Genomic DNA, 26,588 nt, shown 5'->3' on the forward strand with positions numbered 1-26,588 from the left:
ACCCATAAAATATTTAATAAGCCAATTAATTTAATAACTTATATGATTTATTATATGCATGTATATATATATTGTCAACACCTTGTTTTGGTCTACTGGCTCTAGTGGAGGATATCGACAACATTCACCGCTAGAACTCCTAGGACTTGATCAAAAAATGACCTGACAAACCATTAGGTTGCTATTTATAGCTGGGTCAACAAAAACACCCCGATGACCTCAAGGCACGACAATAGAGAAGCCTCTAGGGTCGCCCATATATTCAACAAAGCAATCGGAGAACTCAAACAGTTCTTCTCTTTTCTCTTCTACTTTTCTTTTTTTCTTCTCATTTCTCTTTTTCTACCATCCACTCTTATATATCTATACATACATATACATTATACTATCTACACTTAACCATTCACCATCCAACACACCTCCCAAAATATCTTCATCTTTGTCTTCCATATACACCCACAACCATCCTCCTTTAAGACAGTTTCGCTATCACTTTCTTTCACTAAACCATCAACTCTCAAACTCTCTCAATTCTCTTTAAACTCCCTAGAACACCCCAAATTCGGCCATCCCACCAGTAGTTCCATAACAAAAGCCAAAACGGCTCGATTTTTCGGTAAACCGCCTCCCAACTCAACCCGAGTTTCAAACAAACTACATCCCCCCCCATTTTTTTTCGACCTCCCGATTCCATTGGTGGCATTAATTTTTCCATTTGAGGCTCCCATATACCCATTCCAACACTGTCCAAAAACGGGTTTCTCAAGTTTCTCGATTTTCTCGATGAGTTTCTTCCTCCCACGACTAAGGTGAGTCGTGCCCACACTCCTTGACGGACCACCCACGGCCCATTCTCTTCTCCATGACAAGGAGGTCACGGTCCAAGAGCTAATCAACCGAGCATAACCACTCTCGGGTCCCCTCACCATGCTCTCAGGTCAGCTCACCATCTTGCTCGGCTCCGCTCTAGGGTGGGTCAGCCCCTGGCCCAACGACTTGAGCGCCACCTACAACACCGATCAAGAACCTTCCAGCAGCCTCGGGCCCCCATGCATAGCCCTTGCAGTCGCGCCAAGCATCCTCACCAACCAAGCCTTCCCTCGACTCATGCGAGTCACTCGACTCCAACAGGGTCTAGCGGCCTTCCTCCCTCTTTTTCCCTCTTTCTTTTACCTTATTTTGTAGGTTGGGAGCCTCTCGAAAGCCCCTGAATTGCCGTTTCACCTCCAGTAGCTCGAAGACCCCGAAAACACCATCTCGGGTCTATGCGGACCCGAATTTAATCTCGTCGGGGCTCGCATGCGTGTGCTATGGCGCTGCTTGGGATTGTCCACTTTCCCGTGGGAACGCGTGATGAACACGCGTGAGAAGGAGTCGCCTCCTACCATTTTACGACAGGAAAGTCGAGGGTCGGTAAGTTACCCAAATCTAGGGGTACATGGTACACCTAATTGCTAGGGCATATAGTCTGCGGAACCCAAGGTTCCGAATTCGGAGGTTCTGTTACGTGCTGGCCTATATCCCGCACGCCCTATTGGTACTCTAGCTTGTATAGGCTTGCCATTTTTAGTTTAATTATCGCTTAATTAGGTGCTGCTCATCCTACCCATTTTGACACAGTAAATTCGAAAAAAACGGTCGATTCGGACTAAGAACCGAGAAAGAAGTAGGCTCGTACATCGAGGAATCGATTCGCTATCCTCATGCAACGGTTCATCGGACCGTGATGGTCGACATCCCTCGCGAACCGAAACCGCGAAGCATTGGGTTTACTTGTTTCTAGGTAGGTAAATCGACTCGATCGATTCAGCACTCGAACCGTTCACTTTCCGATCGGAATTCTTACATGAATAAATGTACAAAATAAATCCTTATACTGTTCTCTCAAATAAATGAAGACACAAATTACAACGACTAGATTCCGGTCGGTTCGCGTTCGGTCATTATTCTACTCGTGCTCACCGTGTGGTTTGGAAAAGACTGAAAATTAAATTAAGATGCACGCTCGGTGTATGGGGGCATTGGACCCCGTGATCGACGGTTAGGGTCGTTGGACCCCGTGTGAATCGTATTCTAAAGGATCGGGCTCGACCCGCAAGGAAATAGGGAAATACAGACAAAAATGGATAAAAACAGACAAAAACAGATAAAACAGATTAATATAGACAAGTTGTGTTTTAAATGCTGTGTTTACTCGGCAGTGTTTTAGTGGACCCGACAGACGTGATGTCTGTAGTCAAGTCTTGAATATGTGGGTTATTTTTAACTTGTTCTGTAATGTGATAATACAGCTCTTACAGGTTATTACGGAACTTGAATTTTGCCCGAAAACCCTAGAACCTAATGCTTAACCCATTATTGCCCATTCTTGTCTTAAACCAAGTGCACGATTAGTCTGGTATTTGTATTTTGAGCCAAAATACTCGACCTAAATACCCCAAACTATACTAGGATAACAGAAACTCATCGGTCGGATAGGGAGGGCTACGCAGATGAACCTGTGCCTAGACAGGTAGTCCGTTCTTAACCTAGTACCGCAGTGTTTCTCTTATCCTAATCCTAGAGGTGTCGCTAAATTGCAAATAGATGATTTTCCCTTATAGTGAAAATTATTTCAGAAAATAGAGATTACACAATGCGGGCCACCTTGGCCTGTGACCGCCGCCGACCAAATCCCTGGATCTTCTAGGGTTGTGCAAGAATCCCGAAAGAGCTAAAGAACTGGTCAATCTATTCGGAAGTGATCTAAAAAGAACTTTCACGTCTTGACCTGAGTTACCTGAAATCAGGCGAGACCTCGAGTCAGGACATGCAAGTCCTTCCTAGACATCCATGCCACATCGGACTGCGTGCATCGGGTTTTGTAAAATTGCGAGTTTTGAGAAGGGCACCAACGCATGTTTGCAATCTATCGACGCGTGTTACCGATTAATTACTAATTCGTGCAAAGTTATTAGGGCCAAATGAGTTAATTAATCGCATGAACGTCTCAATTACCCATTGGTGGAATTATTGATTACATTAATTAAAATTTATTGAATGCTTTAGTTTACGGGTTTGGAGCCATCGGAACAGCCATTGATGGATCGCCCGATATAGCTCTAATTTTCGACCGTCTTGAAATTAATTCAGACTTTTAAGCTCGCTTTATGTGATTAATCCGAATTCATGTGATGTCTTTATCAAAATGACGAGGAACACATTTAAATACAGATCAAGAGCACACGATCATATCAAGCACAATAAACATACATATTTTACATAGTTAGTGCCGCCAAGATCACGAGAAACGCATGCAAGCATACACAGACATAATATTAACAGAATCGATAAAATGACACCGACTCATGGAAGCGGAAAAATATAAAGAAAAAACATATATTGACATGTTATATACGCATAATAAACGAGACAAAAACATATTAAACGAGAACATGCATATTGTCGGTCGGGGATCCAAGTAGAAAAATGTTAGAAATCTTTTGGAAAATGTCCGAGAACTGAATTGAACAATTTCAAAACAAACTGGGGCTGATTTGAAAATTCGGTTAAATCCCAGGGACTGATTTGGAACAGTTCAAAAAGTCAAGGACAACTTTGAAAATGGTGAGTTAGACCAGGGACCAATCTGGATTTGTTAAGAACATTAAGGACTGAACAGAAATTGGTGAAAAGCTCTCTGGACTGATTTGAATCGCCTGAAAAGTTCAATGGTTGAATTGAAAGTTTTCAAAATGGCCTAGGACTTGATTGAAATGGATTTGAAAGTTTAAGGCTAATCGGAAAAAAAATGAAAATAGCGACAGGGACTGAATTGAAACAGTTTGAAAAATTCTATGAACTGATTTGAATCGCCTAAAAAGTTCAATGGCAGAACTGAAAATGCTGAAAAATGGCCCAGGACTTGATTGAAATAGATTTGAAAGTTTAAGGCTGATCGAAAAAATGAAAACAGCGGCAGGGACTGAACTGAAGCACTTAAAAGTTCTTTGTACTGATTTGAATCACCTGAAAAGTACAATGGCTGAACTGGAAGTTTTGAAAATGGCCCAAGACTTGATTGAAACGGATTTGAAAGTTTAGGGCTGATCGAAAAAAACGAGAAGGGCGGCAGGGACTGAACTGAAGCAGTCTGGAAAGTTCTTAAATCCGAGTTTAGAGTAAATCACAAACGTTTATTTCACGTTGTCACCATTTAAACAAACATTAATATATGAAAATGAGGCCATAAGCATGCTATTAAGTCGGGATTTATACTTAGCTTCGGGGAGAAGAGGGAGTTCTAGAATCGGGTCAGATGAGTCGGGTCGGGTGACCCGATCGGGTTTGGCAGACCTGACTGGTGGAACAAACGCCCGGGAACGAGCAAGACTAGTCCAGGAGGCTCAGACCGCTATTGACGATTGACCCGACGACTTCAGACCCTTTTGAAGCTCCCGATGGCACCTGGAGATGGCTCGAAGGTTCCAAGAACCTGACTCGACCCGAAAAATACAAGAGAACCAGTGAGAGCGAAGACAAAACCGAGAGAGAGGAGGAGGTGGCCGGGTGGCTGAACACGGCGACGCGAGAGCTTGGTTAGGCCCTGAGTGCTAAGGAAGTGGTCGCTTGGATCATGGTCATTGAGCCAAGGGAGTGGCGTGGGCTGAGGGATGTCTCCGGGTGGTGAGCTAAGAGGAAAGGGAGAGAGGGAGGTCGAGCTGAGAGAGGAAGCTCGTGTGTGTGTCCGTGAGCTGGGGGGGTGTTGCAAGGGAACTTCCGCAGGGGTGTTCTGTGGGAGTTGAGGGAACATAGGGTGAGAGGGGAGCTGAGAGGGGAAGGAGTGTGAGGGGTTCGATTCGCCGGAGTCTAGCTGAGGGGAAGAAGGCCAGCTGAATAGAGTTATATCGGCTGAGGGAGAGGGGGAAATGGTCGTGGGTTCTCTGCTGGGGGAAGTCCGTTTCTTTTTTTAGCTGTCCCAGAGCGAGCCGAAGGAACCCATCCCCCGAGCTTAGGATATCTATGTCGTTCAAGAGGGAGAGTTGCAACTGAGGGAAAACGTGAGCTTTTCTCGGGACCTTGCTGCCAACTATTTTTTCTTCGTTGTCCCTCTGCCACCGAGAGAAAAAAGTTTGTCCTCCTCAATGCATGGGGAAGAGCTAGGGGGCTTTTTTCGTGAAAGGGAGAGGTTGCTGGGCGTGGAAGCAGAGGAAGAGGAAAGGGAAAAGAGAAAGAAAATGGAAAGAACCAGTCAGCGGTTCCACTGGTTGCAAGTCACGAGTGAGAAGGGAAAGAAGAAGTGGAAGATAGAGGAAGTAAAAAAGAAGAAGAGACCAACAGATTGCAGGCTTGGGAAGGAGAAGAGAAAAGGAAAAAAATGCAGGTTCTGTAAGCTTCGGTCAGGGATGAGTGGGGAAAGAAGAAAAAAGAAAGAAGGAAGAAAAAGAGGAAGAAAGAAAAGAAAGGAAAAGAGAGAAGAGGGAAGGCAGGAAGAAATCAAAATAAACGAGGGTTGACCCCTCTGTTAACATTTCATTTTTTTTTACTGGGTGTTTATTGATCGATAAATTGATTTCTCGGGATCCATCGATGTTTTCGAAATGGAGATTTTGATATCGTAAAATTCGAGAAATGATTGACTCTATGAGAATTTCAATTTGTATCCATGGGGATCGAGTTTCGATCAAATCGATATTGAACCTCTATCACGCGTCAATTGTAATTGCTCGATTATTTTGGATTTCTCATCTTTTCAAGCGGGTATCCAAAAATGATCTAAAAGCACCATTGCATTAAGAAAAATTCGAGGATCGATATCATGTGGAAAAATACTTTAAATCTCGAGCATCACCTCGAACTTCCAAAGAAATTAAGATTGTTGTACGTAAGGCCTGAAATTTTTATCTTTTCAACCAGATACCTGAAAATTGATCCGGGACCATCATTGTGTTCAGAAAACTTCAGGTATCCGTATTATGCAGAGAATTATTTTTCTACCTCGATTTTCGCTCCAAATTTTGAAATTTAAGTTTGACATGTGTAAGCCTCGAAACGTCTCGTAGAGCATTTTTCTAAAAAAATGTAAAATTAGATTTAAATTAAGAAAATGCCTCATTTTCAAAGGTTGTGAGTGCTCGAGCAATTAACTGAAAATGCTCTTCTCCGATGGACGACATAAATGACGATTTTGCCCCTTTAGAGCCAGTGGATCAAAATGAGGTGCTGACATGGCCCACTCTCATGCCCGCCTCTGTATTGAATGTCTTCAGCTCTTTAGCACGCCTTCTCTTTGCCTTTTTCCTTTTCTTTTACTCTATTTTGTAGGTCGAAAGCCTCCCGGAGCATCCCCTCCAACTGCACTACCCCAACAACCTAGGGAGCTCGAAAATCCCTCTCGATGCCAACCTACTGGTCGAGTCTGTGCTGAACTGTCAAGCATAATTTTAGTCATTTTTCGACTTATTTCCACATCCAAGGCGTAGGTATAATACCCTCTAAACCCTTAGAGAAGTTAAGACTTTTAATTTTCAAATTTTGTGGGGAGATAAGGTGGTCCACAACCGATTCGATGTATGTTCTTTTCTAGATACATTTTTATTTTACTTGCATGATTATGTAACGATATAATATGTGCTAGCATGTCGGGGAGGGGTTAAAGTCGAGGCTAAGGAGACCGTCCCGGCTTGGGGAAGCCAAGGGGCCTTTTGGCCACACCTTTAGGGAGGTGGCCGAGAGCCTCTTGGCTCTCTTGAGCCCAAACACGGCCTCCTGCTCTTTGATTTAGTCGTTTTCCCATGTTTTTATAATTTCTCGTTTCATGTGCCAGTGCCGTTTTATCGATTCCTATTAACATCATGTTTTTATGCATGCTTAAGCGTTTGCTTGCATTTTCCGAAATCATGGCGACACCAGCTTTGTAAATGCTTGTTATTGTCGTGTTTGATGTTTGATGCATGCAAAAAGCGATTGAAATTAGGGTGAGGAGACCCCGTGAGACCCGAATCAGGTCAAGGAAGCCCTCTGCAATCCTCAAAGGGAAACGACCGAGAGTTTCTTCACCCCCCTTAGGTCAAGTCGTGACCTTCCTTCATCGATTTAAACTCGTTTCTCGGATTGTATGTAATCATGTTCCCCACATCAACATTAATCGGATGATTAATCACTCATTAAACGCGTAAGTACGAACCATGCATGTATTCGAGTCACAAGGACCATCGCGGGCCCACAAGTGCCCAAGGGGTTCTCGGCCATCCTTGGCCGAGCCTACTTGCCCAATGAGGACCCATCATGATCCTCATGTCACAAGTCGTTTTCCCTGATCGATTCCACAATTGAAACCTGCAAATCCAAAGCATTCAACAAACTCACTTGATTTAATCAACCACACACGCATAGTAAATTGGGACGACTCACTCGATTAATTAATCAACTCGACCTTTTAATAAATCGCACAAACCAGCCAATAATTTGTAATCACGTCGATGATTCATAAACGGGTGGCCATGCTCTTATTAAACTCAGTTCTTAAAATCAAACACCGAGACACGTAGCACCATAGCATGGACATCTAGGAAATACTCGCGTGTCTTGACTCGAGTGTAGGCCTTATTTGAGGTGGCTTTTTAGACTACTTCTGAGAGGAGCAACTGGCCTCTCGGCTCGTTCGGGGTCCACATGACTCCGATGGGTCCAACGAAACGATTGACACTGGCCACTGACTTTCGATAGTCCAGGCCACGTACTCTTGACTCTTTATACACATACACACACGCGCGTGCGCATTTTCCCGATTCAAGGGCATGACCATCGGATCACGATTCGTCGACACCATAGGCGTTAGGATGATCAAAACACGCCAAACAAGAAAGGGGCGGGCGCCTGTCTAGGTGCAATTATCACCTGTCTTACCCTCCCTTTTTTGTCTACATGTTTTTGTCATCTTAATGTAGATTCAGGCGCTTAGGAAATTGGACTAGATAAATGAGCAAGGACGGTCCGCGAAAAGTTGTTCGGTCCCTCATGGGACATGAGCAGAGATCTTGGCACCCCGTGGTGTTTCGTGCTCACACTTCCCTAAGTTTGTGCTTAGAATTGGTTAAAATGCGAAAAACAGATTAACTTCAAACCTGCCATAATCAAAACAGGAGAAAAAAGGTGGGACAGAGCATCAGGCTATAGGTTTTTGACAAAACATATTCTCGATTATAATTTGTTAAGCCCTCAGTGTCGCTAAACATAACAACTTAAAACAAACTCACATATTTGAGGCTTGATTGCAGACATTATGTCTGTCAACTCCTTTCGGTAAACATTTCCAAATGCTACATAATCTCCCAGTTGACCCTTGGCCGATTCTCATCATGCACACTTGCTCTAGTTTTGTTTGTTTAGGATAGAAACATGTTTGCCAATCCGCTCAGTTCATAATCAATTAATCACGTAAATCTGGCATTAATACACAACTTGTCTGTTTTTATATGTTTTTTATCTGTTTGCATCTGTATTTTTGCGGGTCGAGCTCGACTCCATAGGATTCGATTCACACGAGGTCCAATGCCCCAACCATCAATCATGGGGTCCGACGCCTCGCACACAATGAGCTCGCGTTACATTAATTTCAATTTCAGTCTTTCTAACTTCACGGCGAGCATGAGTTGAATATTGGCTGAATGCGAATTGACCGGGATCCTTTCGTTGTCATTTGTATTTATTTGAGAATACAGTGTAAGGACATTTATTTGTATATTTATTCATACAACGATCCCAGTCGGCGAGTCAACAGTCTGAACATTGAACCGGTCGAGTCGGTCTACATCCCCAGGGATGGGTAAACTCAATGCTTCATGGTTCCGGCTCGCGCGGGAATCGGCCACCATGGTCAGACGAACCGTAATGTGAGGATGATGGGCCGAACCCTCGATGTGTGTGCTTATCCTTTCTTGGGCTCCTTGCTCAAATCAATTGTTTCTATGAATTCAAGGTGTCAAATCAAGCGAGAAGAGTGAAACCTAATTCAATCGGTAAACAAACTAAAAACAATGAACCTTAAACAAACTAGAGTACCGACAAAGCGTGCGGGATATAGCTCCGCACGTAACAGAACCTCCGAATTTGGAACTCCCGGTTTTGCGACACCGCGACACCGTGTGCCTTAGTAAGCTAGGTTTATCCTTACCCCTAAACTCGGACAACTCACCGGGCCTCGACTTTCAAGTCGTAAACAGGTAGTGACGACTCATTCTCATGTGTGTTTGTCACGCATCCCCCGAGAAGGTGGATACTTCCAAGCCGTGTGGTTAGCGCGCATACATATGGACCCCCACGAGACGAAATTCGGTTCCGCACATATATTAATTGTATTTATAGCATGGGTGGTCTAGGTAAAATATGTATACAATATACAAATATATGTTTATGTTATATTTATATCAAGTGAGCCACGTTAGAAGAGTTTCTTTTTTATATGTTTAAAAAATATTACTAAAATAATTATCCAAAATTAAAAGAAAAACTTTGTAATAATTAAAACCAAAACTTTTCTATATTTTATAATATATATATATATATATATATAAAGTTGTATCTTCATAATAAATAGGGCTAGAAAAGTAATTTTACATACAATATAAAGCCATAAAAGTAAATGTCTAAGGGGGCGTTTGGTTTCAGAGTTAAAGTCATTTTGATTTTGATTTTGATTTTGATTGTGGAAAAAGACAAATGAGATGGTATTATAAATTTGACTTGGGAAACATGTGTTTTTGTTGTGTAGTGGGTAGAGTTAAAATCAAAATCATGATTCTAAAATAATTTTATCAAACCAAACAGCCCATAAATAAACAATTTTAAGTGCATATACAACTATTAACTAAATTAGTAAATGCATATTGTCAACATCTCATTTTGACCCAAGTTTTGTGAAAGGATTTCAAAGCGCATCTCTATCAGAGAACATAGTTAAACAGAAGAACTTATGAGGAGATTACCTCTGAAGATGACGTTCAAGATACATCAGATAAGACCTTGAGGGTCCCCTCTTAAGTTTTAATTTATTTTCCGGTGCTGTTGCGATAAAAATTGGATCAACACAAGTGTACGTTATCAAACAACTAATATATGAGAGTAAGGGTATCGTCTCACGGAGAATAATCTAGACCTCACTAAGTACCAAAACTACTACAACTAGCTTTTAGCTAGACGATCGGGTTTCGAAAGAGTAGATTAAACTAAATCTAAAAACTAAACCAAAGCGATGAAGTAAACACGAGTAAAGTCCATAAAGATGAACCTAAGACTTTTATGTTGCGTTTGGTTTCAAAGTAGGATTTTAAAATCAGATTTTGATTTTGAAAAAGAGTGGTATAAATAGTTATGTATGTGGCCCACCCTTTGACTTTGTATGAGTTATTTTGTTTTGTTGTGGAAAAAAGAGTGGTATAAATGGGGCCCACCCTTTGACTTTGTATGAGTTATTTTGTTTTGTTGTAGGTAGAATTAAGTTAAAGTGTGATTTTAAAATCACACTTTGAAACCAAACAAGCCATTAATTTCCTCTAGTACCTTATATAAAATTGATCTTTTTCTCCCTATTATGTCAAATTCATGAATTACTAATTTAGGATTACATTATCTTTCTACCCTTTTTCTAATGTCAATTATACTATAAACCAACTCAAACCTAACCTAAACTCGAGATCTAACTTCAAATAAGTCCATAAAAGGTACCAAGCAACTCTATTTCATAAAGTTAACACATCTCCAAATTTAAGATTTGCTAGTCCTCAAGAAAATAAGAAAAGAAAACAAAAACTAAACTAAACAATCGATCACACCTCTCTTGGTAAGTCACAAATCAAATAAATGTGAATTGTCCCCTTAAAGTCTTCAGGAGTGACTGCACACAAACTAATGCTGCGTTTGGTTTCATAGTAGGATTTTAAAATCAGATTTTGATTTTGGAAAAGAGTGGTATAAATAGGGCCCACCGTTTGACTTTGTATGAATTATTTTGTTTTGTTGTGGAAAAAAGTGGTATAAATGGGGTCCACTCTTTGATTTTGTATAAGTTATTTTGTTTTGTTGTGGGTAGAATTAGGTTAAAATTGTGATTTTAAAATTGTATCCACAAACCAAACAAGCCCTAATTGTCTCATTCCTTCATCACATAACTCAAGAGTGATAAATGATGCATTACAATCTTCCAGAAATCTCTTTAAAAAGTGCGGTTAAAATTTTCAAAATATTTCAATCAAAACTCTTTTAAAACTACACTTAAAAATATCTTTCTTCCAAAGCATTTAAAAATCCTACACAACAAGAGTAACAAATATATCATATTATCCAAAAACATGAATTTTCATGAACAAATCATCCTTACTAGCCCAAATATTTCAATTGAGAAGCCAAACATATCAATATAGCAAATCATCACCAAGACATGTGTATACACTCAACACTCAAGTGTTTAATATATGTATTTGCACTCAAATTAATTCCATGAATATGTACTACCATAATCTTGCTTTTCCATCTTATCTCCACCACTCAAATTATATACAAACATGAATCAGAATGACATTAATTCCGGTTATAATGTAGCTAGTTATCTCAATGAACTATTTGGTTGAAAAATAAAGGGAAAGAAAGTGGCTGATACCCAAATAACCGAAATCCCAAAGAAAACCCATGATATAATAATTCTTTTCTATTCACTCTCAAATACAAATACTATAGCCCGTTTGGTTTTACAATTCTTTTTTAACTCTACTCCACTTATCTTTAATTCAACAACACAATTATTATTATTATTTTTTCAATTTTTTTAACCATTCAATTCAATTTTTAATACTAAATTCTCTCAACTATTCGTTACTTTTTATACATTTTAACAACACAATCATTATTTTCTCTCAACTATTCATTACTTTTTCATATTTTTATCATAATTCAACAACACAATCATTACAAACCAATTAAAATCAAAACTCAATTCTACCCAACTCTAAAATCAAACACAAATATTTATCTTTCTTTTCAAACAAAGAATTTCAATCACTCATCAATTTCCAGAACCATTAATTCTCAATTTTCACTAACCACAAACCTCAAATCAAGTCGTGAGTGCATTCTTTCACTATTCATGACTTATCTTCCTCTCTTAATTCTTTTTTATATTCTTTTATTTTTTTTTTCTGAAGAAGAGAAGTACTAACACAAATAAACAACTTATAATTGGCACTCTTACTCAAATTTCTATTCGCTTTCATCCCAAAAATGAATACCATCACTCAACCTAAAAATCAATAATTCATATATCCCATGGGCCATGAAGAAAGAAATAGGAAAACTATAAAGCTCAAAATAGCTCACTAAGGGATAAAAATGAAATAGAGGGGCTTTTTGGCTCAATCTCAACCTAATTGCCTTCGTCTTTTTCATGAGTGCATATAAATGTAGTGTCAATAGGTATGTGAAGCAAGTTTTAGAGTAATAATAAATATGAAATAACTCCAATGAAAGAAAAATATTGATTGATAAAAAATATATCAATCTAGCAAGAAAGCTCAAAATGTCACCAAGGGTAATTTGATCAACTATATTGACATGAATACTTTTAAATCAAAAATCACATCAAAGACAACTCAAGTGGTAAGTTGAAATACTTAATCAATTCATAATATTTTCAACTTGATCTATTCCTACTCAAAATATGCATGACTCTAAAACTAGTTTAGTTCATGAAATCAAACTTTTTAAAATTTTTATAAAGCACAAAAATTCATTAGCAAGATGTAAATGCAATTAAACTCAATCTCAAGTCAAGTTTTAAGAAATCCTCCAACAACCATATATGAATACAATCACTGAAATTGTCATTGAACAAGGACCAATTCACATAGATCTTCATTGATTCAAGCCAAGATACGACTCTAACATTAAAAGCCTAGATAAATAGAAACTAGAAACCATAAATAAAAATGCACTAGACCTATTCAAAACTCAACAAATAGATATCCTCAACTATCACCACATCATCTCAAATCAATAAGGGGGTTATGACTCCCTATATTCCATGGTTTTACCGTTTTCTCAAATGTATCATATGCTTTAAAAATTACCTAAAAATGCCTATAGTTTATATCTTATTCCAAATCTATTCTACCGTCAATTTATCAATTAATGAAACTCAAGTAAGTTTCAAACCTATCCCATGATTTAATTTTTTCTCAAATCTATCCAACCGTTTTAATTTTTTTCTCAAATCTATCCCGGGTAAAGGGCCACAGTGTCTAGAATGGACTTACTTATGTTCCACGTTAGCAACACTGTTAAATGTTGACGGAGAAATTAATGCCATGATAGACTTGGAACCAAATGTAAACAATGAGATATTTGGCATAATAATCCGAAAGTTATAACTAAAACATATGGTACCCCATTATGTCTCCTTCTATATTCTTTTACTAGGTGTTCATGTCCCCCCCTTATAAATTAAAAATTTTAATCTGAATCTCTGGGCGTTGCCACTTACTAATGATATCTATGAGGAGCCACATTCCACTTGTCCCAAAACGAGAAATCTAAGACAACGAAGGGGAAAAAGCATGAACCAGGGAGGAACGCAGCATACAAAACTCATATATATATATTAAAAAAACAAAATTGACCAAAAATAAAGTTCCATAACATAATAGTATATTCAATTTCAGAAACAGAACAAGGATAAAAGGGGACGGTGGTGATGCAAGCGGGCAAATTATGTTAAGTTAAAGAGACATACATATAATTAACCTTCACCACCAAATTTCATTAAAAGTTGGTCTATGTATATGTGTATATATTGTTGTAATGGTGGTGACGAGCTGAGCAGGTCCTTGTTCGGCACCTCAGACGCCATCGGCCAGAATCATAGGGGCCATCTCCAAGCCATCACCCCCAGTCTTCCTTCCCTCTCCCTCTCTCTCCAGCACCATCTTCCGGTACAGGCCGTAAGCGTAGGAGCAGAAGCCCCACGTGCACAGCACGGTGGACACAATCTTAACCCCACCAAAGTCGTCCCCGTACACGACAACCCCACCCACCACGTTCATGGCCAGCAGCGCCGTCATGCAGATCCCGCCAGTCAGACCGGACGTCAGGAATATCATCCCTGCCGTCCCCATGAAGCAGAGCTGCCAAGTCACCACGTTGAAGAACACCGTCACCACGTAAACCCAGAGGCCCCGGTCGAACGTGCGTTCCCCCTCTATCCTCATCTCCTCGACCCCGCCATCTGACGCCATGCCCACCATTGCCAGGGCTGAGGCCGCCGCCTCCATCACGAGTTGCATCTCCATCACCATCGCATAGCAGTAGACCTTCTGGTAGATCTTCTCCATCACTACATATATATATTATGTATGAGGAACAATTTATTAATTGGCATCTAGTATATATATGGTGATATATAGATATATATATATATCTTCTAAATGTAATGTTATGCATATATATATATATATATATATCCTGGTGATCTCACTCGGAAGATACAAGGCGAACAAGAGTCCGGCGCAGATGGTGCAGAAGAAACCGATGAAGTACTTAGCCTGAGTGAGGCCTTCAGGGCGGTCGTGGCTCGAGCCGAGGGCCAGGAGGACGCAGCTCAATGTCAAGAGGATGACGCAGTTGAGGTTCGAGAATGTGACCTTCTGCTTCACGATTACGACGGATAGAATGAGGTTGAACACGAGCTGGGTCGAGAGGAGGAGGGACGAGGTCGAGACGGGCAGGTAGGAGTTGCCCCACGAGAAGAGGAGGTTGTTGACGCCCAAGCAGAGGCCCACGAATAGGGAGAAGGCGAGGAGCTTCAGGGTGAACTCGGTGAACGGCCGCCGCTCAGTGTAGTTCAACCAGTAAGGGAGGTAAATCGGGGGGAGGAGGAGGGGAAACCCGGTGGACTGGACCCAGGTGGAGACCCACCGGCTGGAGCCCTTGTGGATGAAGTAGTACTTGGATAGCAAGCTGGAGGAGACGGAGCCAACGAAGAGGCATAGGTAGTTGACGATCAAGAGAGGCATGTAGTGCCTGCCGGTCTTGTGGACGGTAGGGTGCTGTTGCTGGCCTTGGCCGTGAGATTGGGCCGACAGAGTCAGCCCTAAGGCGGAGGAGGAGGCCTCTGAGGCCCCTTTTGGTGGCTGCTGGGTGGACATCTCGATGTCGTTCATGATGGAAATATGGAACGGTGGTGGGGACTTAGGAGGGTGGCCGATGATATTTGGTGGTGGGGCCTTGCCCAGAGAGATTGACTCTCCTGAATGGATTGTTGGGATTGAATTTATTAAGAGGGGACCAGCCTTTGACCATAACTTTTGCTCCTCTCTCCCACCCCTTTTTGGGATTTACAAAAAAAAAAAATGCTGATTAATTATCATTGGCTTTTTGTCAGCTAGATTTTGCCAGGTGGAAGTGGAACCTGGGGAATCGACAAATTCAGTTCTACGTCTATCCAACGGGGATTAATATAAGCGGAAAATTAATTTAAACGATTTGACGCTTATTTCAGTTAAGTAATATTTTGAGTTTGAGTGTCATGAATGGATAAAATCTTTAATTGGAAGAACTTTACTATTTGGCAAACTAATTCGGCTCGAACTGAATTAATTAACTCAAGATTAGGCTCTGATACTAGGGATGCATCAAAGAAAGCACTCCATTTTAAAATTCAGTTTTATGAATTATATGAATGAGTGTGCAGTGGTGTAGTGTCACTCAATCTAAATCCTTAATATTAATTAATTCGATTTCTCATTACCGATTATAAAGAAATCTAATGAAATTATATAGAAATAGAAAATTTAATAAAGCGATAGAGGGAGTCTCAGTCCCATTACGAGAATTACAACTAGAGCCCTTAGGTCATCAAGCGATGACGTGTCCCACTGCATTATGCTTTTTTTCCTCAAATTCCATTAATTTTGTATTTAATTGTAATATCAAATAGCATATATATATATATATATAATTGTATTGAATTTTAAATGAACAAAACTGAATTCTTGTCCAGAATAGGATGTATCCACCACATTTCTCAAAATTTAAGAATAATTAATAGAGAAAACACTCCATTTTGGGTCCCCAACTATATATGTGCGCCCAGACTTACATGTCCAACGAGTAAGGATGTTCACATGAGTCATGTGGATTAACCGGACGAGGTCCAATACCAAAAAGAACAAATAAATAAACATGATTTAGTAGAATTTCAGAGTTTACGGGAAAATGAAAAAGAAAATGGAGATTTCGCCTAATTAATCAGGGGTGTGAAATATTAAATAAGAAGGAATGACCTGAAAACCTTGCATCATAGTATATGTTCAACTTTCTTGTTTTGCTGATGTACGGATGAGCATAGATAGAGATCTTGTTTAAATTTTAAACGATTACGTGGACGTGATTAAATTGTGGAGTAATAAGAATATGGAAGTGTCAATTTTTTGGTTACATATACTTACATGTTTCATTGTTGAATTATTAACTATATTATTCATCATGCAAGGAATTGTGGATTAATTATTTACGGGTCATTTTGAGTGTTCATGCTATATGTATGGATCTATTTCAGTAATTATTTCATGTTGGCACGTAGCCTGTTTAGTAAGTGGATCGTGCCCTTTGCGCAACCAGGATCACCACGGAAAGCTCTCTCATGTCAATCATATTTGAGGATGAAGTGGTTGAACCTTGAATTATATGTCACTCCTATTAACTACATAGTTTCCCTAAATGAATCTCTTGAAATTCATGTCCACGACATATAAGATGCCAGAATGCTAAACTCTTTTCTTAGAAAGTCAATTAATTTTTAGAAAAAGGATTTGCTCACACTTAATTAAAGTATTCCCTATTAAGATGGTCTTTCTAGTACAATGGTCAATATATATTGACACAATTTGAGTGTCCATTGTGTATCCAAACCGTTAGCCCAAACAAGACATGAGCATAATATTCACAGTCATATACACGAAAAAGGACCATCATATATAATGTATTCCACTAATTAGTTACGATATTTAGCTTGAAAAGAAATCAATTAATCAAGAGTAAACTAATCATTTGCCTCTCGAGAGATTGTTGTTACATCAAATCAGATCTCATGAAATTTTTTACATCAAATTGGACCTTAATAGATTAAGTGTACATCAGATGATTCCTTCCGTTTGCTAGTCGTCCAATAGTGAACAGAAACATCTGATGTGACATTATTTCTTACTTTTTTTTACATCAATTTTGACACTAACCTATTAAATGTACATGATATTGTCCATTTTCTCAGAGGATTCCATTGAGTTTTTAACGGCAAACAGATATAAGGGATAATATGATATACATTTAATATGTCAAGGTCAAAATTGATGAATTTTTTTTTGAGATCATATTTGATGTAATATCGATTTTTTGAGGAGCAAGTTGTTAGTTTACTAATTAATCAGTAATAGTATATAAAAGTTAGAGAGCATACAAGCAGGTACAACACCTTTAGCTTGTGATTGCTTATCTTTAACTTGGTTAGAGAATTTAAAATCATTAATAAAATTATGATTTCTTTTTATTTTTATACTGGAAAATGAAAAGAACTTCACTATTTACGTATAAATAGTAAAATTATCTTAAAAAATAAAAAAATTACCTTCATAAATAAATATTAAAAACAATTTTGAGAAAAAAAGGTTCTCTTGATAAATTATTAAAATGCTTCTATATAAATGTCAAACAAATTAAATTTTATTAAAGTTTTTACATGCCCGCGCAATACGCAAGACTCCATCTAGCTATATATTGTTAATTGCGACGACAACAATGGTTACGGGAAAGGTATTTGAAATCGAAACAAAAGTTATAGTGGATTGATTTACTATTCGTAAAAGCCGGAGGAAAATAAATGCTTCAACCTCAAATTGATAAGAATGCCATCAAATGATACTTCCCCTTACAGGAAATGGATGATGCGGAGAAGTAAATGCGAGCGATGCAATTTAGATAAGGTTCTCACTAACCCAAAATTAAATCAATAAATCTGGGCAGGCAGCGTACAGACTTTTCATGTACCGTAAGGGTCTTGAATTTACTTGAAATATTTCATGGTCGGAATTCAATTGACGGCTGACTAAAAATTTAGCTAATAGAATAAAAACACCTCTAGATTCTATCGAAAAATTAAATAGAAAAGGCAGAGAAAAAAATTGAAACTTATCCAGAAAAATTGAAAAAGAAAAAGATTAATACCTTTTTGTAGGGTGATAGGTAATAGCTAGTTCCGATTGTGATGACGGCTTGAGAACATTGCTATCAATTTCCGCGTTGTTCATCGTATTACTAATGAAATCTCTTCCCTATGGGAATAGGTTTTGGCAAATTTGGGTTATTAATTAAATGGTTTTAGTACCAACCAAACATGGAATAAAAGTAAGTGAAAAGGGACTTCCTCCCATGAATTTTTTTTAAAAAAAAGAAGAGAATTTTGGTCCTATAAATTTGACATTCAGTCAACTTTAATACTATAAATTTTAAAAGTATTAAATTAATCCTGTATATTTGTTCCGGACAACATTTTTGGTCCATTCCGTGACCGAATAATAACAGGTGCTGACGTGGACGCTAACACCGTTAAATAATTTCCACCTGTAAATAAATAAAGTATTAAAAAATTCAGAAAAGTTTTTAAAATAATTTTTTATTTTTATTTTTAAATTATATTTTATTAATTTTTCATTAATTTATTTTTATTTTTATTTTTTCTTTTAAATATTAAATTTTCAGCCAATAAAAAATTATCACGTGAACAAAATTAACGGTGTTAGTGTCCACCTCAGCATCCGTTGTCATCCGGTCAATGAATATACCAAAAGTGTCTTATGAAGCAAACATATAGGATTGATTCGACACTTTTAAAACTTATAGGATCAAAATTTACTGAATGTCAAATTTTTAGGATCAAAATTGCTTTTCTTTTTCTGAAAAAAGTTCAAAGATAACTTCATATAATTGGAGAGCACATTTTGCTCGGTGCATCACAAGCAATTAATTAATAGCTACCGTAGATAAATTATTAACGACCATTAAATCAATAGCCAAGGCTAATTCCACAATCTAATCTATATTTCCACAAGTATGATGATATTTTCGGCCACGTATCTTCTCACCGATAATCGATATCATCCGAGAATGAGCCGGATTCTCTTCGATATTAAACTGAACAAAAACGCATTGGTTCAACCAAATAAGAAATAAATAGTAATAAAAAATAAAAAAAATTACAAAGAAACATCAAAACAAACGTTTTCTAATGTTCTTGTCCAATTGAACAAGAACCAATTGAAGCCAACATATAATCTCGACGAATCCCTAAAATCGCCTGTGAAAATTTCGATTGAGATTTTGTCCTTCCATACTGCCGATGACAAAAGAACCCTTTTGTTCTTAACAAGATCTAGATAAATATGCACATGACTATTAAAATGATATTCTACTCTACTTTGGCATGATGTGATATGTTTAATTATATATGTAGCTAAGATATGCTATGTTTGAAACATTTTTGAAGGATCTGTGAAGGAATCAATAAAAGGGACAAAAATGAAAAACAATTAAAGTTTGTAGGAAAATGTTAAAAACAAGGAATAAAAGGGAAATTATAAAATAAGGGCTAAAATATGTTAAGTTTGAAATTTATTTTGGAGGATGTGACTACATGAGAAGAATTCGAAAGAAAGGGGCAAAAATGAAAAAAATTAAAATTAATTGAAAGAACGTTAAAAATGAGAAAAGAAAAGGGTTAATATAAAAAGAAGGAAAATGAAGGACGTGTGTTCTCGTTTCCTTGCAATGGACACTAAACCACAGTTTTAGTTATAGGTAAGATTAAAAATCCAAAAGAAGTTAAAAGGGAAAACCCTTAAAACCCTAGGCGCAATGACTGTGCAAGCTGTGCAACCACCACGATCACATCTACCAAATACGGCAACAGGGTGGCCAGCAACCTCAATGCAGTCACCAAAGGCCCTCGGTCCGGGTGGGAATGACTTCAAGTCCAATCAAGTCTAGATTTCGCGAAGCCAGAAATTTTTATATCGATTATCCGACATGGAATTTTCTTTCATTCAATTGTCAAAATGCAAATATAAATTTAACGAAAAACGTTTTGCTTGGGCTTTTGCCCCGTTTATTTATAACGAGAAATGGAACAAATCACGTGAGAACAAGACAAGGTAATAGGCAAAAACTGTGGTTTGCAATCTTAGGGTTATAGACCCCATTAGGGTTTATGAGGGATTTAATGAGATGGCAGAGACGGAGAGAGGACAGGAGGATAAATGAAAGAGCATACGTTCACTGTGGATGAAGGAATGCAACGCATGGGAAAGTACAGGTGGAGAAGAAGCCTCTGTTCCCGAGCGGCTGCTTTGACTGCTGAGCCCCACGTCTACCACCCCACCCCGCCAAATGGCAAATAACCTTACTCGCTCAATCAAACACCTTCGTCATCATTATGGGAATTATGCATAGATTTTTGGTGATGTTATGCTAATGGAGTCAGTATTTATACTGATTATTCAATTTGTTAAATATATTCACCGTTAAATATAAAAGGTTGAATATTGCATAGTAAAAACGATAAGATTGTTATTATTGCTATTCATCTTTTTATTTATCCAAAATAAAAAAAGAAAGACCATCATCATCATACAATAAATATAATCCCAAATTGTGACCGAACTCTGACCCGAATGATAAGGCGACCTTTCTGCCGTTCAAATCTTCTGAGCTTGATTATGATGGTTGTTAAGCACCGTGTTATCACAAATGAAAAAACTTATAATCAAAGAGAGTGTAGTGTAACAAAGTACACTCTGGTAATCAAAAGATCTCAAGTTTGATATTTAGGTAAAATATCCGTACCCTTTATTAAATATTTATAGTGTTTAGATTCATGAACTTCCATTGTAACCGGCAAAAAAAAAACAAAAAACTTTTATGTCCGTAATAAGTTGTTCTGAGTTCTAACTCCGATTCATGGAGAATATGATCCTTTGTATTAAAAACTGATTTGCCCCATTCTGATCTCTCCACCGTTATGTCTGGATTAGGGGAAAAAGAGAGAGGGGGAAGCAAAGGGAGGGATTCCAAATCCCTTATTTTGCATTGTAAAATTTGAAGAAGAGGGAAATATATGAATTTACTTTCCTTTTTATTTTCCTCGGATTCTTTAAATTTTAATTCCCCAAATTGGAGGGACTTTGGGGAGAAACAGAACATTTATTAATAGTTTGGTTACTCTTTTCGGTAAGTAGAGTTTGGTTACTTAGAAAAGTGTTCTTTATTTTCATTTCCACTTTTCTTCTCATTCTCTAAATTTATTTCTCTAAAAAGAGTGAGAAATCATGCTTACAAATTTTCAAACTTATATTTAATGTCTAACAACAATTGAAAACTTTTTAATTAAAGAGATGAGAACTGATACACTAAAAAAGAAAAAAAAATGATGGAAGGCCTTCCAATTAAAGAGAAGAAAATTATTAAATCATTAAAAATACTTTTCCAAATTGCTTTGAACTTGGAGAATAAGAAGTATTTTTTTCTAAGAAATTATTCTTCATGTGCGCACCTGAATTTTAATCTCGTCAGGGTAAGCATGCTCGAAACCTATGCAACGCGGCTTGGGAGTGTCCACATTCCCAGGGACACGCGACGGACACGCGTGAGAAGGAGTCGCCACTTACTGTTTACGACCCGTAGGTCGAGGGCCGTTGAGTCGCCCGGGTCTAGGGGTACAAGGTACACCTAAATGCTAAGGTAATGGTCATACAGAATCGGAAATTTCGAATTCGGGGGTTCTATTACGTGCGGGCCTATATCCCGCACGCCCTTTCGATACTCTAGTTTGATAGGCTTGCGTTTTGTTTATTTACCACGTAATTTAGGGTTGCACTTGACTCGCCCGTTTTGACACCGTAAAGTCGATGAATTGATCAAGTTGGGCCAAGGCCCCGAGAGAAAAGTAGGCTTGCGTCTCGAGAAATCGGTTCACTATTTTCGTGTTACAGTTCATCGAACCGTGATGGTCGATTCCCTGCGCGAACCGAGACCACGAGTGTTCGAGTTTACTCATCTCTTGGTAACAATAGACCAACTTGACCGGTTCAACACTCGGACCTCTCGCTCGCCGATCGGGGATCCTTACAAATGAATGAATGAATATACAAACAAAATCATCGCAATGTTCTCTCGAATAATTACAAAGTACAACTGAATAAAATAAGTGGATCCCGATCGGTTTGCGTTGGGCCAATATTCCGCTCCGGCTCATCGTGAGATTTTTGAGTGACCGACAAGTAAATTAAGGCAACGTAGGCTCAGGGAGCCAGGGGTCGGGTCCGATCGGACCAACAGATAGCAAAAGAGTCGATGGATTCTCATGTAAGCTGTTGGAGCTGTCGAGCTCCTGGGCGATTGTCTAACCTCGATTCACGCACCCGATCCAAGTGGTCTTCCACATAGACACTGCTTGGAGCAAGGTGGTGAGTCGGGGCTAGACCCCATTCCACACTCGGGTTGCGCGCGCTCGGTGTACGTGGGGGTGCTGGACCCCGTGATTGATGGTTTGGGGCGTTGGACCCCGTGATATGCGTGGCCTAAGAGTTCGGACCCGAATCGCAAGGAATAACAAGTAATAGTAGAAAACAGATAAAAACTGATAAAAACTGATAAAACAGATGAAAACAGAAAAATACAGACAAGTCTTGTATTATGCCAAGTTTATGTAATTTAGCCAATTATTAACCGGGGTTAATTGACAGACAATGTCCCTACCCTAGGCAAACATATGAATGCACTATGATGCAGTTCTAGGTCAACTATGTGTGTGAATTGATTTTAAGACTTCGTTTTGTAAATGACACTGCGGTTTCACTGAATACGCCAAACTCGTGTTTTGACTCTAGATTCGGAACCTAGAGTTCCACCCAGCCATTATCTAATGTTTGTATAAGCCGAGTGAATGATTAGTTTGATTTTATGCTTTTTGTGACAGAAATAACAACGTTAGTTACTGAATCTACGGTAAGATGACGGAAACACCGAAAGTGGATAAAACGGGCCACGCGAATGAGACTTGCACCCGAACGGGCTGCCCATTCCTACCCATAGATCAAGGTGTTTCGATCTCCTTAACGCCTAAAATGTCGGCGAATCACGAAACAATGGTTATGCCCTTTGCCTTGCGAAATGTGAAAAATTGAGATCACGTGACATGAAGGGGTCTAAGGAAGACTTGTGTGCTTCGACTTGAACTGCCTCAAATTGGGCCTGGATTCGAGTCGAGGTGCGCAAGTCCACCCTAGACCTCGACTCTATTCGTGTTACGCATCTCAGTATTTTGAAATTGTGAGTTTTGAGAAAGGCGTTTCCATTGGTTCATGATTTTTCAACGCGCTTACAAATTGATAGCCGATTCGTATGACTTTGTTTGAGCTGAATGATTTAATTGACCAAATGATACATCACGTTTCCCATTTGTGAAGTGGTTTAATGATTGACACCTCGAACCTCAATTGTTATGAATCAATGAAATGATTGTTTGATATTAACGTACCTAACATACGAATTAACATGAAACCAGCAATTAAATGAAAATTGTGATTACAATCAATTCCAAGAATCGGTTTTGACCGTTTCTTGCATGCATAAAACATCAAACATGATGACAACGTACATTTTTTACATAGCCGGTGCCGCCATGATATTAGGAACGCAATCAAACATACAAACAAGCACAAACACGATATTTAGAGGAATCGATAAAATAACACCGACTCATGGGAAGCGAAAAATGTAAAAACTCGGGAAACGACTTGAGTCAGGGAAAGGAGGCCATCCATGGCCCGAGAAAGCCAAGAGGGGCTCTCGGCCACCTCCCTTGGGGTGAGGCCAAGAGGCTCCTTTGGCTTACCCAAGCCAACAATGTCTCATTGACTCCGATTCAAGCTATTTCCCGACATGCTAGCACTGTATACGATGAAGACATGCATAATACGATGTAAAAAAAAACATAAAAACATAAACTTGCATGCGAATCGGTCATGGACTGCCTTATCGCCGTACAAACGCAAATAAAACGTAAAAGTCCTAACTTCTCTAAGTCGGGAATGATTATACTTAGCCCTGGGATGCGGGAAAAGTCGAGGAAAGCCAGAAAAAGGGGCTTGGGAAGTTGGTTTTGTCCCCTGGAATAAACAGACCCGAATCGGTGCAGTCGGGTCGACTGGCAGACCTGATTGGCAGTTCGGCTTGTCGGGGCTGTACCGGTTGATTGGGGTGGCCTTTTCATGCGGGGCCGGTTGCGTTGGATTCCCAAGAGACTAAGGATCATGCCTGCGGTGGTTTCGAGAGGAGAACACATGTAGATTTTCTAGAAATAAAAAACAAAGTCGGGTTAGCTAGCATAAAATAGAACCCACTGGGCGGAACTGACCCGACTGGGCAGGTCAGAAAGAAATGGCTGTCCCGGAGGCTCCCGGTGGTATTTTGCTGCAAGGTCAGCGGCATTGGACTCCTAACTGACTGAGGATCATGCTTGCGGTAGTTTCGTGAGGATTGGACATGTATATTTTTTCTGAAAGATGTGAAGAAAACCGGTAAAAAACTGGAAAAATCTGTGAAGGGAGAAAAGAGGGAAATGACGGTGGTGCACGGTTGAACGGCTCTCGGCACGCGACCACCTCGTCACGGGGAAGAGTGAGGGTTGTAAAGAACCCCTAGAAAGTGATGGTACGACTCGCCATAGTCTTGGGGAGGAGGAAACGTCGAATGAACCTGACTAGGTCCCGGGGAGCACTTAGGAGACCGATTCTGTGCTGGAGCAAAACGGGCTATTGGAGGCTTCAAACTGAAAAACTAAGCTCGGGAATGGACTCGAGGGGTCAAATACATGTGAGATATGAAGTTTGGTCAAGTTTGGTTCGGGTTGGATGGCGATCGCCGGAAAACGGTTGAGTTTTTTGGAAACCCGGCCTTGTATCCGGGCTGTTATAGGGCTGAGCGAAATCTGGAAAATGAGGGGAGTTTGGAGAGTATTCTTGAGTGAGAAAGCTAGAGAGAGAGTGCAAGAGGAGTTCTGATTAACTTAATGACCCAAGAGGCTTATATATGAAGGCTAATGATGCAAAATTAGTGAAATTAAGTGCAATTAGAGGGGGGTGCTTAGGGCATCCGAATTTTTAAGAGGGATTAGGGAGGGGAAGTTGTCTTGAAAAGTTGATGGGAGGTGATGGATGGAAGAAGAGAAGTGATGGGGTGTAAGAGATATTTTGAAATGGGTGGATGGGGCTCATTTGGCTTGCACTTAGAAGAGAGCCATGGCTCATGGCTTGGCTAGCTCAAGGGTCCCACTTGACTAGGAGAAAAGCCGGAAGAAGCTCGAGGCTCGATTGGTCGCGCGTTCAATTTTCGTGGTTCGCTTGAACGACGAATTATCAATTTACGCGCGAATACGGTTTTAATGAGCCTAATATTGACATGCTTCTTGTAAGCGAATGCTCGGGTGACCCGGGGACTCAAAAGCCGGTTTTGCTCCGTTTGGATGATCGGGGTGGAGTTGTCCGTTTCTGTCGCTTGTTCGCGTCTCTGCGTGATGTACTGCTCGTGTCGGCGTGCTTCGTGATTTGGGCGAAATGGTTTACTCGCCGGCCCCGGCCGGGGATCGATAAACGGAGACGTCCTAGGGATCCGTGAATGGGGCTCTCTTAGTGCTTCCCAAGTGTTGTAATGTGTTCGGAGACCACTGCGATCTCCGTTTGTCCAAAACGAGTCACGAAGGTTTGCCGGGAGGCGTTAGAGACCATTAAAACGTCACTCGGGAAACCGATATGCTTTGCTTGGTCCGAGCCAAAATGATTTCCTGGGCCCTAGGGGTTGCTGGGAGTGGGTGGCGTAGAGTTTGGGCATCAACATTCCCCTGAATAGGCTCTGAGCGCGATATTCCATTTGAAAGGGGCCCTTTTACTGCCGGAATGATACTCGGGAACCCTAAACGGATCGTGCAATGTGATCAGGGCTTATCTCCTAAGCCCTTGAGGTCCCTAGGATTGATTAGCGCGGATTTCGTGTGCTGACGATTCGTTAAAAGGGTCTCCGGCTATGTTTTTGCGCAGAAAAGACCCATTTTTTCGGGTCGGGATCCACTCGGAAGACCAAGATGAGTTCCGAAAAGCAGTCTGAAACTTGTTCCCTGGTCCTAGTTACCCTTGAATGCATGTAGACCTGTTTCCGGGTGCCGTTTATTTGTTCGTGGATCAGGTGTCCGGAGAGCCCCGTTAGGAAAGCGTCTGCAAATGTTCGGGGGTGCCCCGGCTTAAGTAGGAGACTTCTGAAATGTGCTCGGAGGTGCCGTCGGTCATTTTGGTACCAAGATGGATTTTTAGAGTTCCATATTGGATACCTTCTGACGCTCCAGTGATCCGACGGTGAATAGTGCCATAGTGTCGACTTTTGCTGTTTTTGGGCTTGTTGCTCGTCTGTTCTTACAACTGCCCCCCTCTTGGGCCTTTCTGGTGGTCCCTGCCATTTTCTGTGAT

The 26,588-nt window shown here is 39.8% G+C and overlaps 1 protein-coding gene across 2 annotated transcripts; it reads right to left on the reverse strand.

Moving 5' to 3' along the window:
• Nucleotides 1-13,654: 13,654 nt before the first annotated feature.
• LOC116203214 (probable purine permease 4) lies at nucleotides 13,655-15,383 on the reverse strand. Of its 2 annotated transcripts, none has more exons than XM_031534884.1 (2): nucleotides 14,563-15,383; nucleotides 13,655-14,359 (listed from the first exon to the last, which is right to left on the reverse strand). In XM_031534884.1, the coding sequence occupies exons 1-2, from the start codon at nucleotides 15,183-15,185 to the stop codon at nucleotides 14,017-14,019; spliced, it is 966 nt and encodes a 321-aa protein (XP_031390744.1). In that variant the 5' UTR covers nucleotides 15,186-15,383; the 3' UTR covers nucleotides 13,655-14,016. The 2 variants fall into 2 exon arrangements, with proteins under 2 accessions (XP_031390744.1, XP_031390743.1); XM_031534883.1 differs by having other exon boundaries at nucleotides 14,501-15,346.
• Between the last annotated feature and the right edge of the window lie 11,205 nt (nucleotides 15,384-26,588).

Source organism: Punica granatum, chromosome 4, assembly GCF_007655135.1.
Source record: "Punica granatum isolate Tunisia-2019 chromosome 4, ASM765513v2, whole genome shotgun sequence".
NCBI lineage: Eukaryota > Viridiplantae > Streptophyta > Magnoliopsida > Myrtales > Lythraceae > Punica > Punica granatum.

Excerpts from the sequence above, each read along its gene's own strand:
- LOC116203214 (XM_031534883.1), bottom strand. The coding sequence starts at position 15,185 with ATGAACGACATCGAGATGTCCACCCAGCAGCCACCAAAAGGGGCCTCA. Across the intron at positions 14,360-14,500 it reads GTTCGCCTTGTATCTTCCGA|TGATGGAGAAGATCTACCAG; the intron begins GTGAGATCACCA and ends ATATATATGTAG.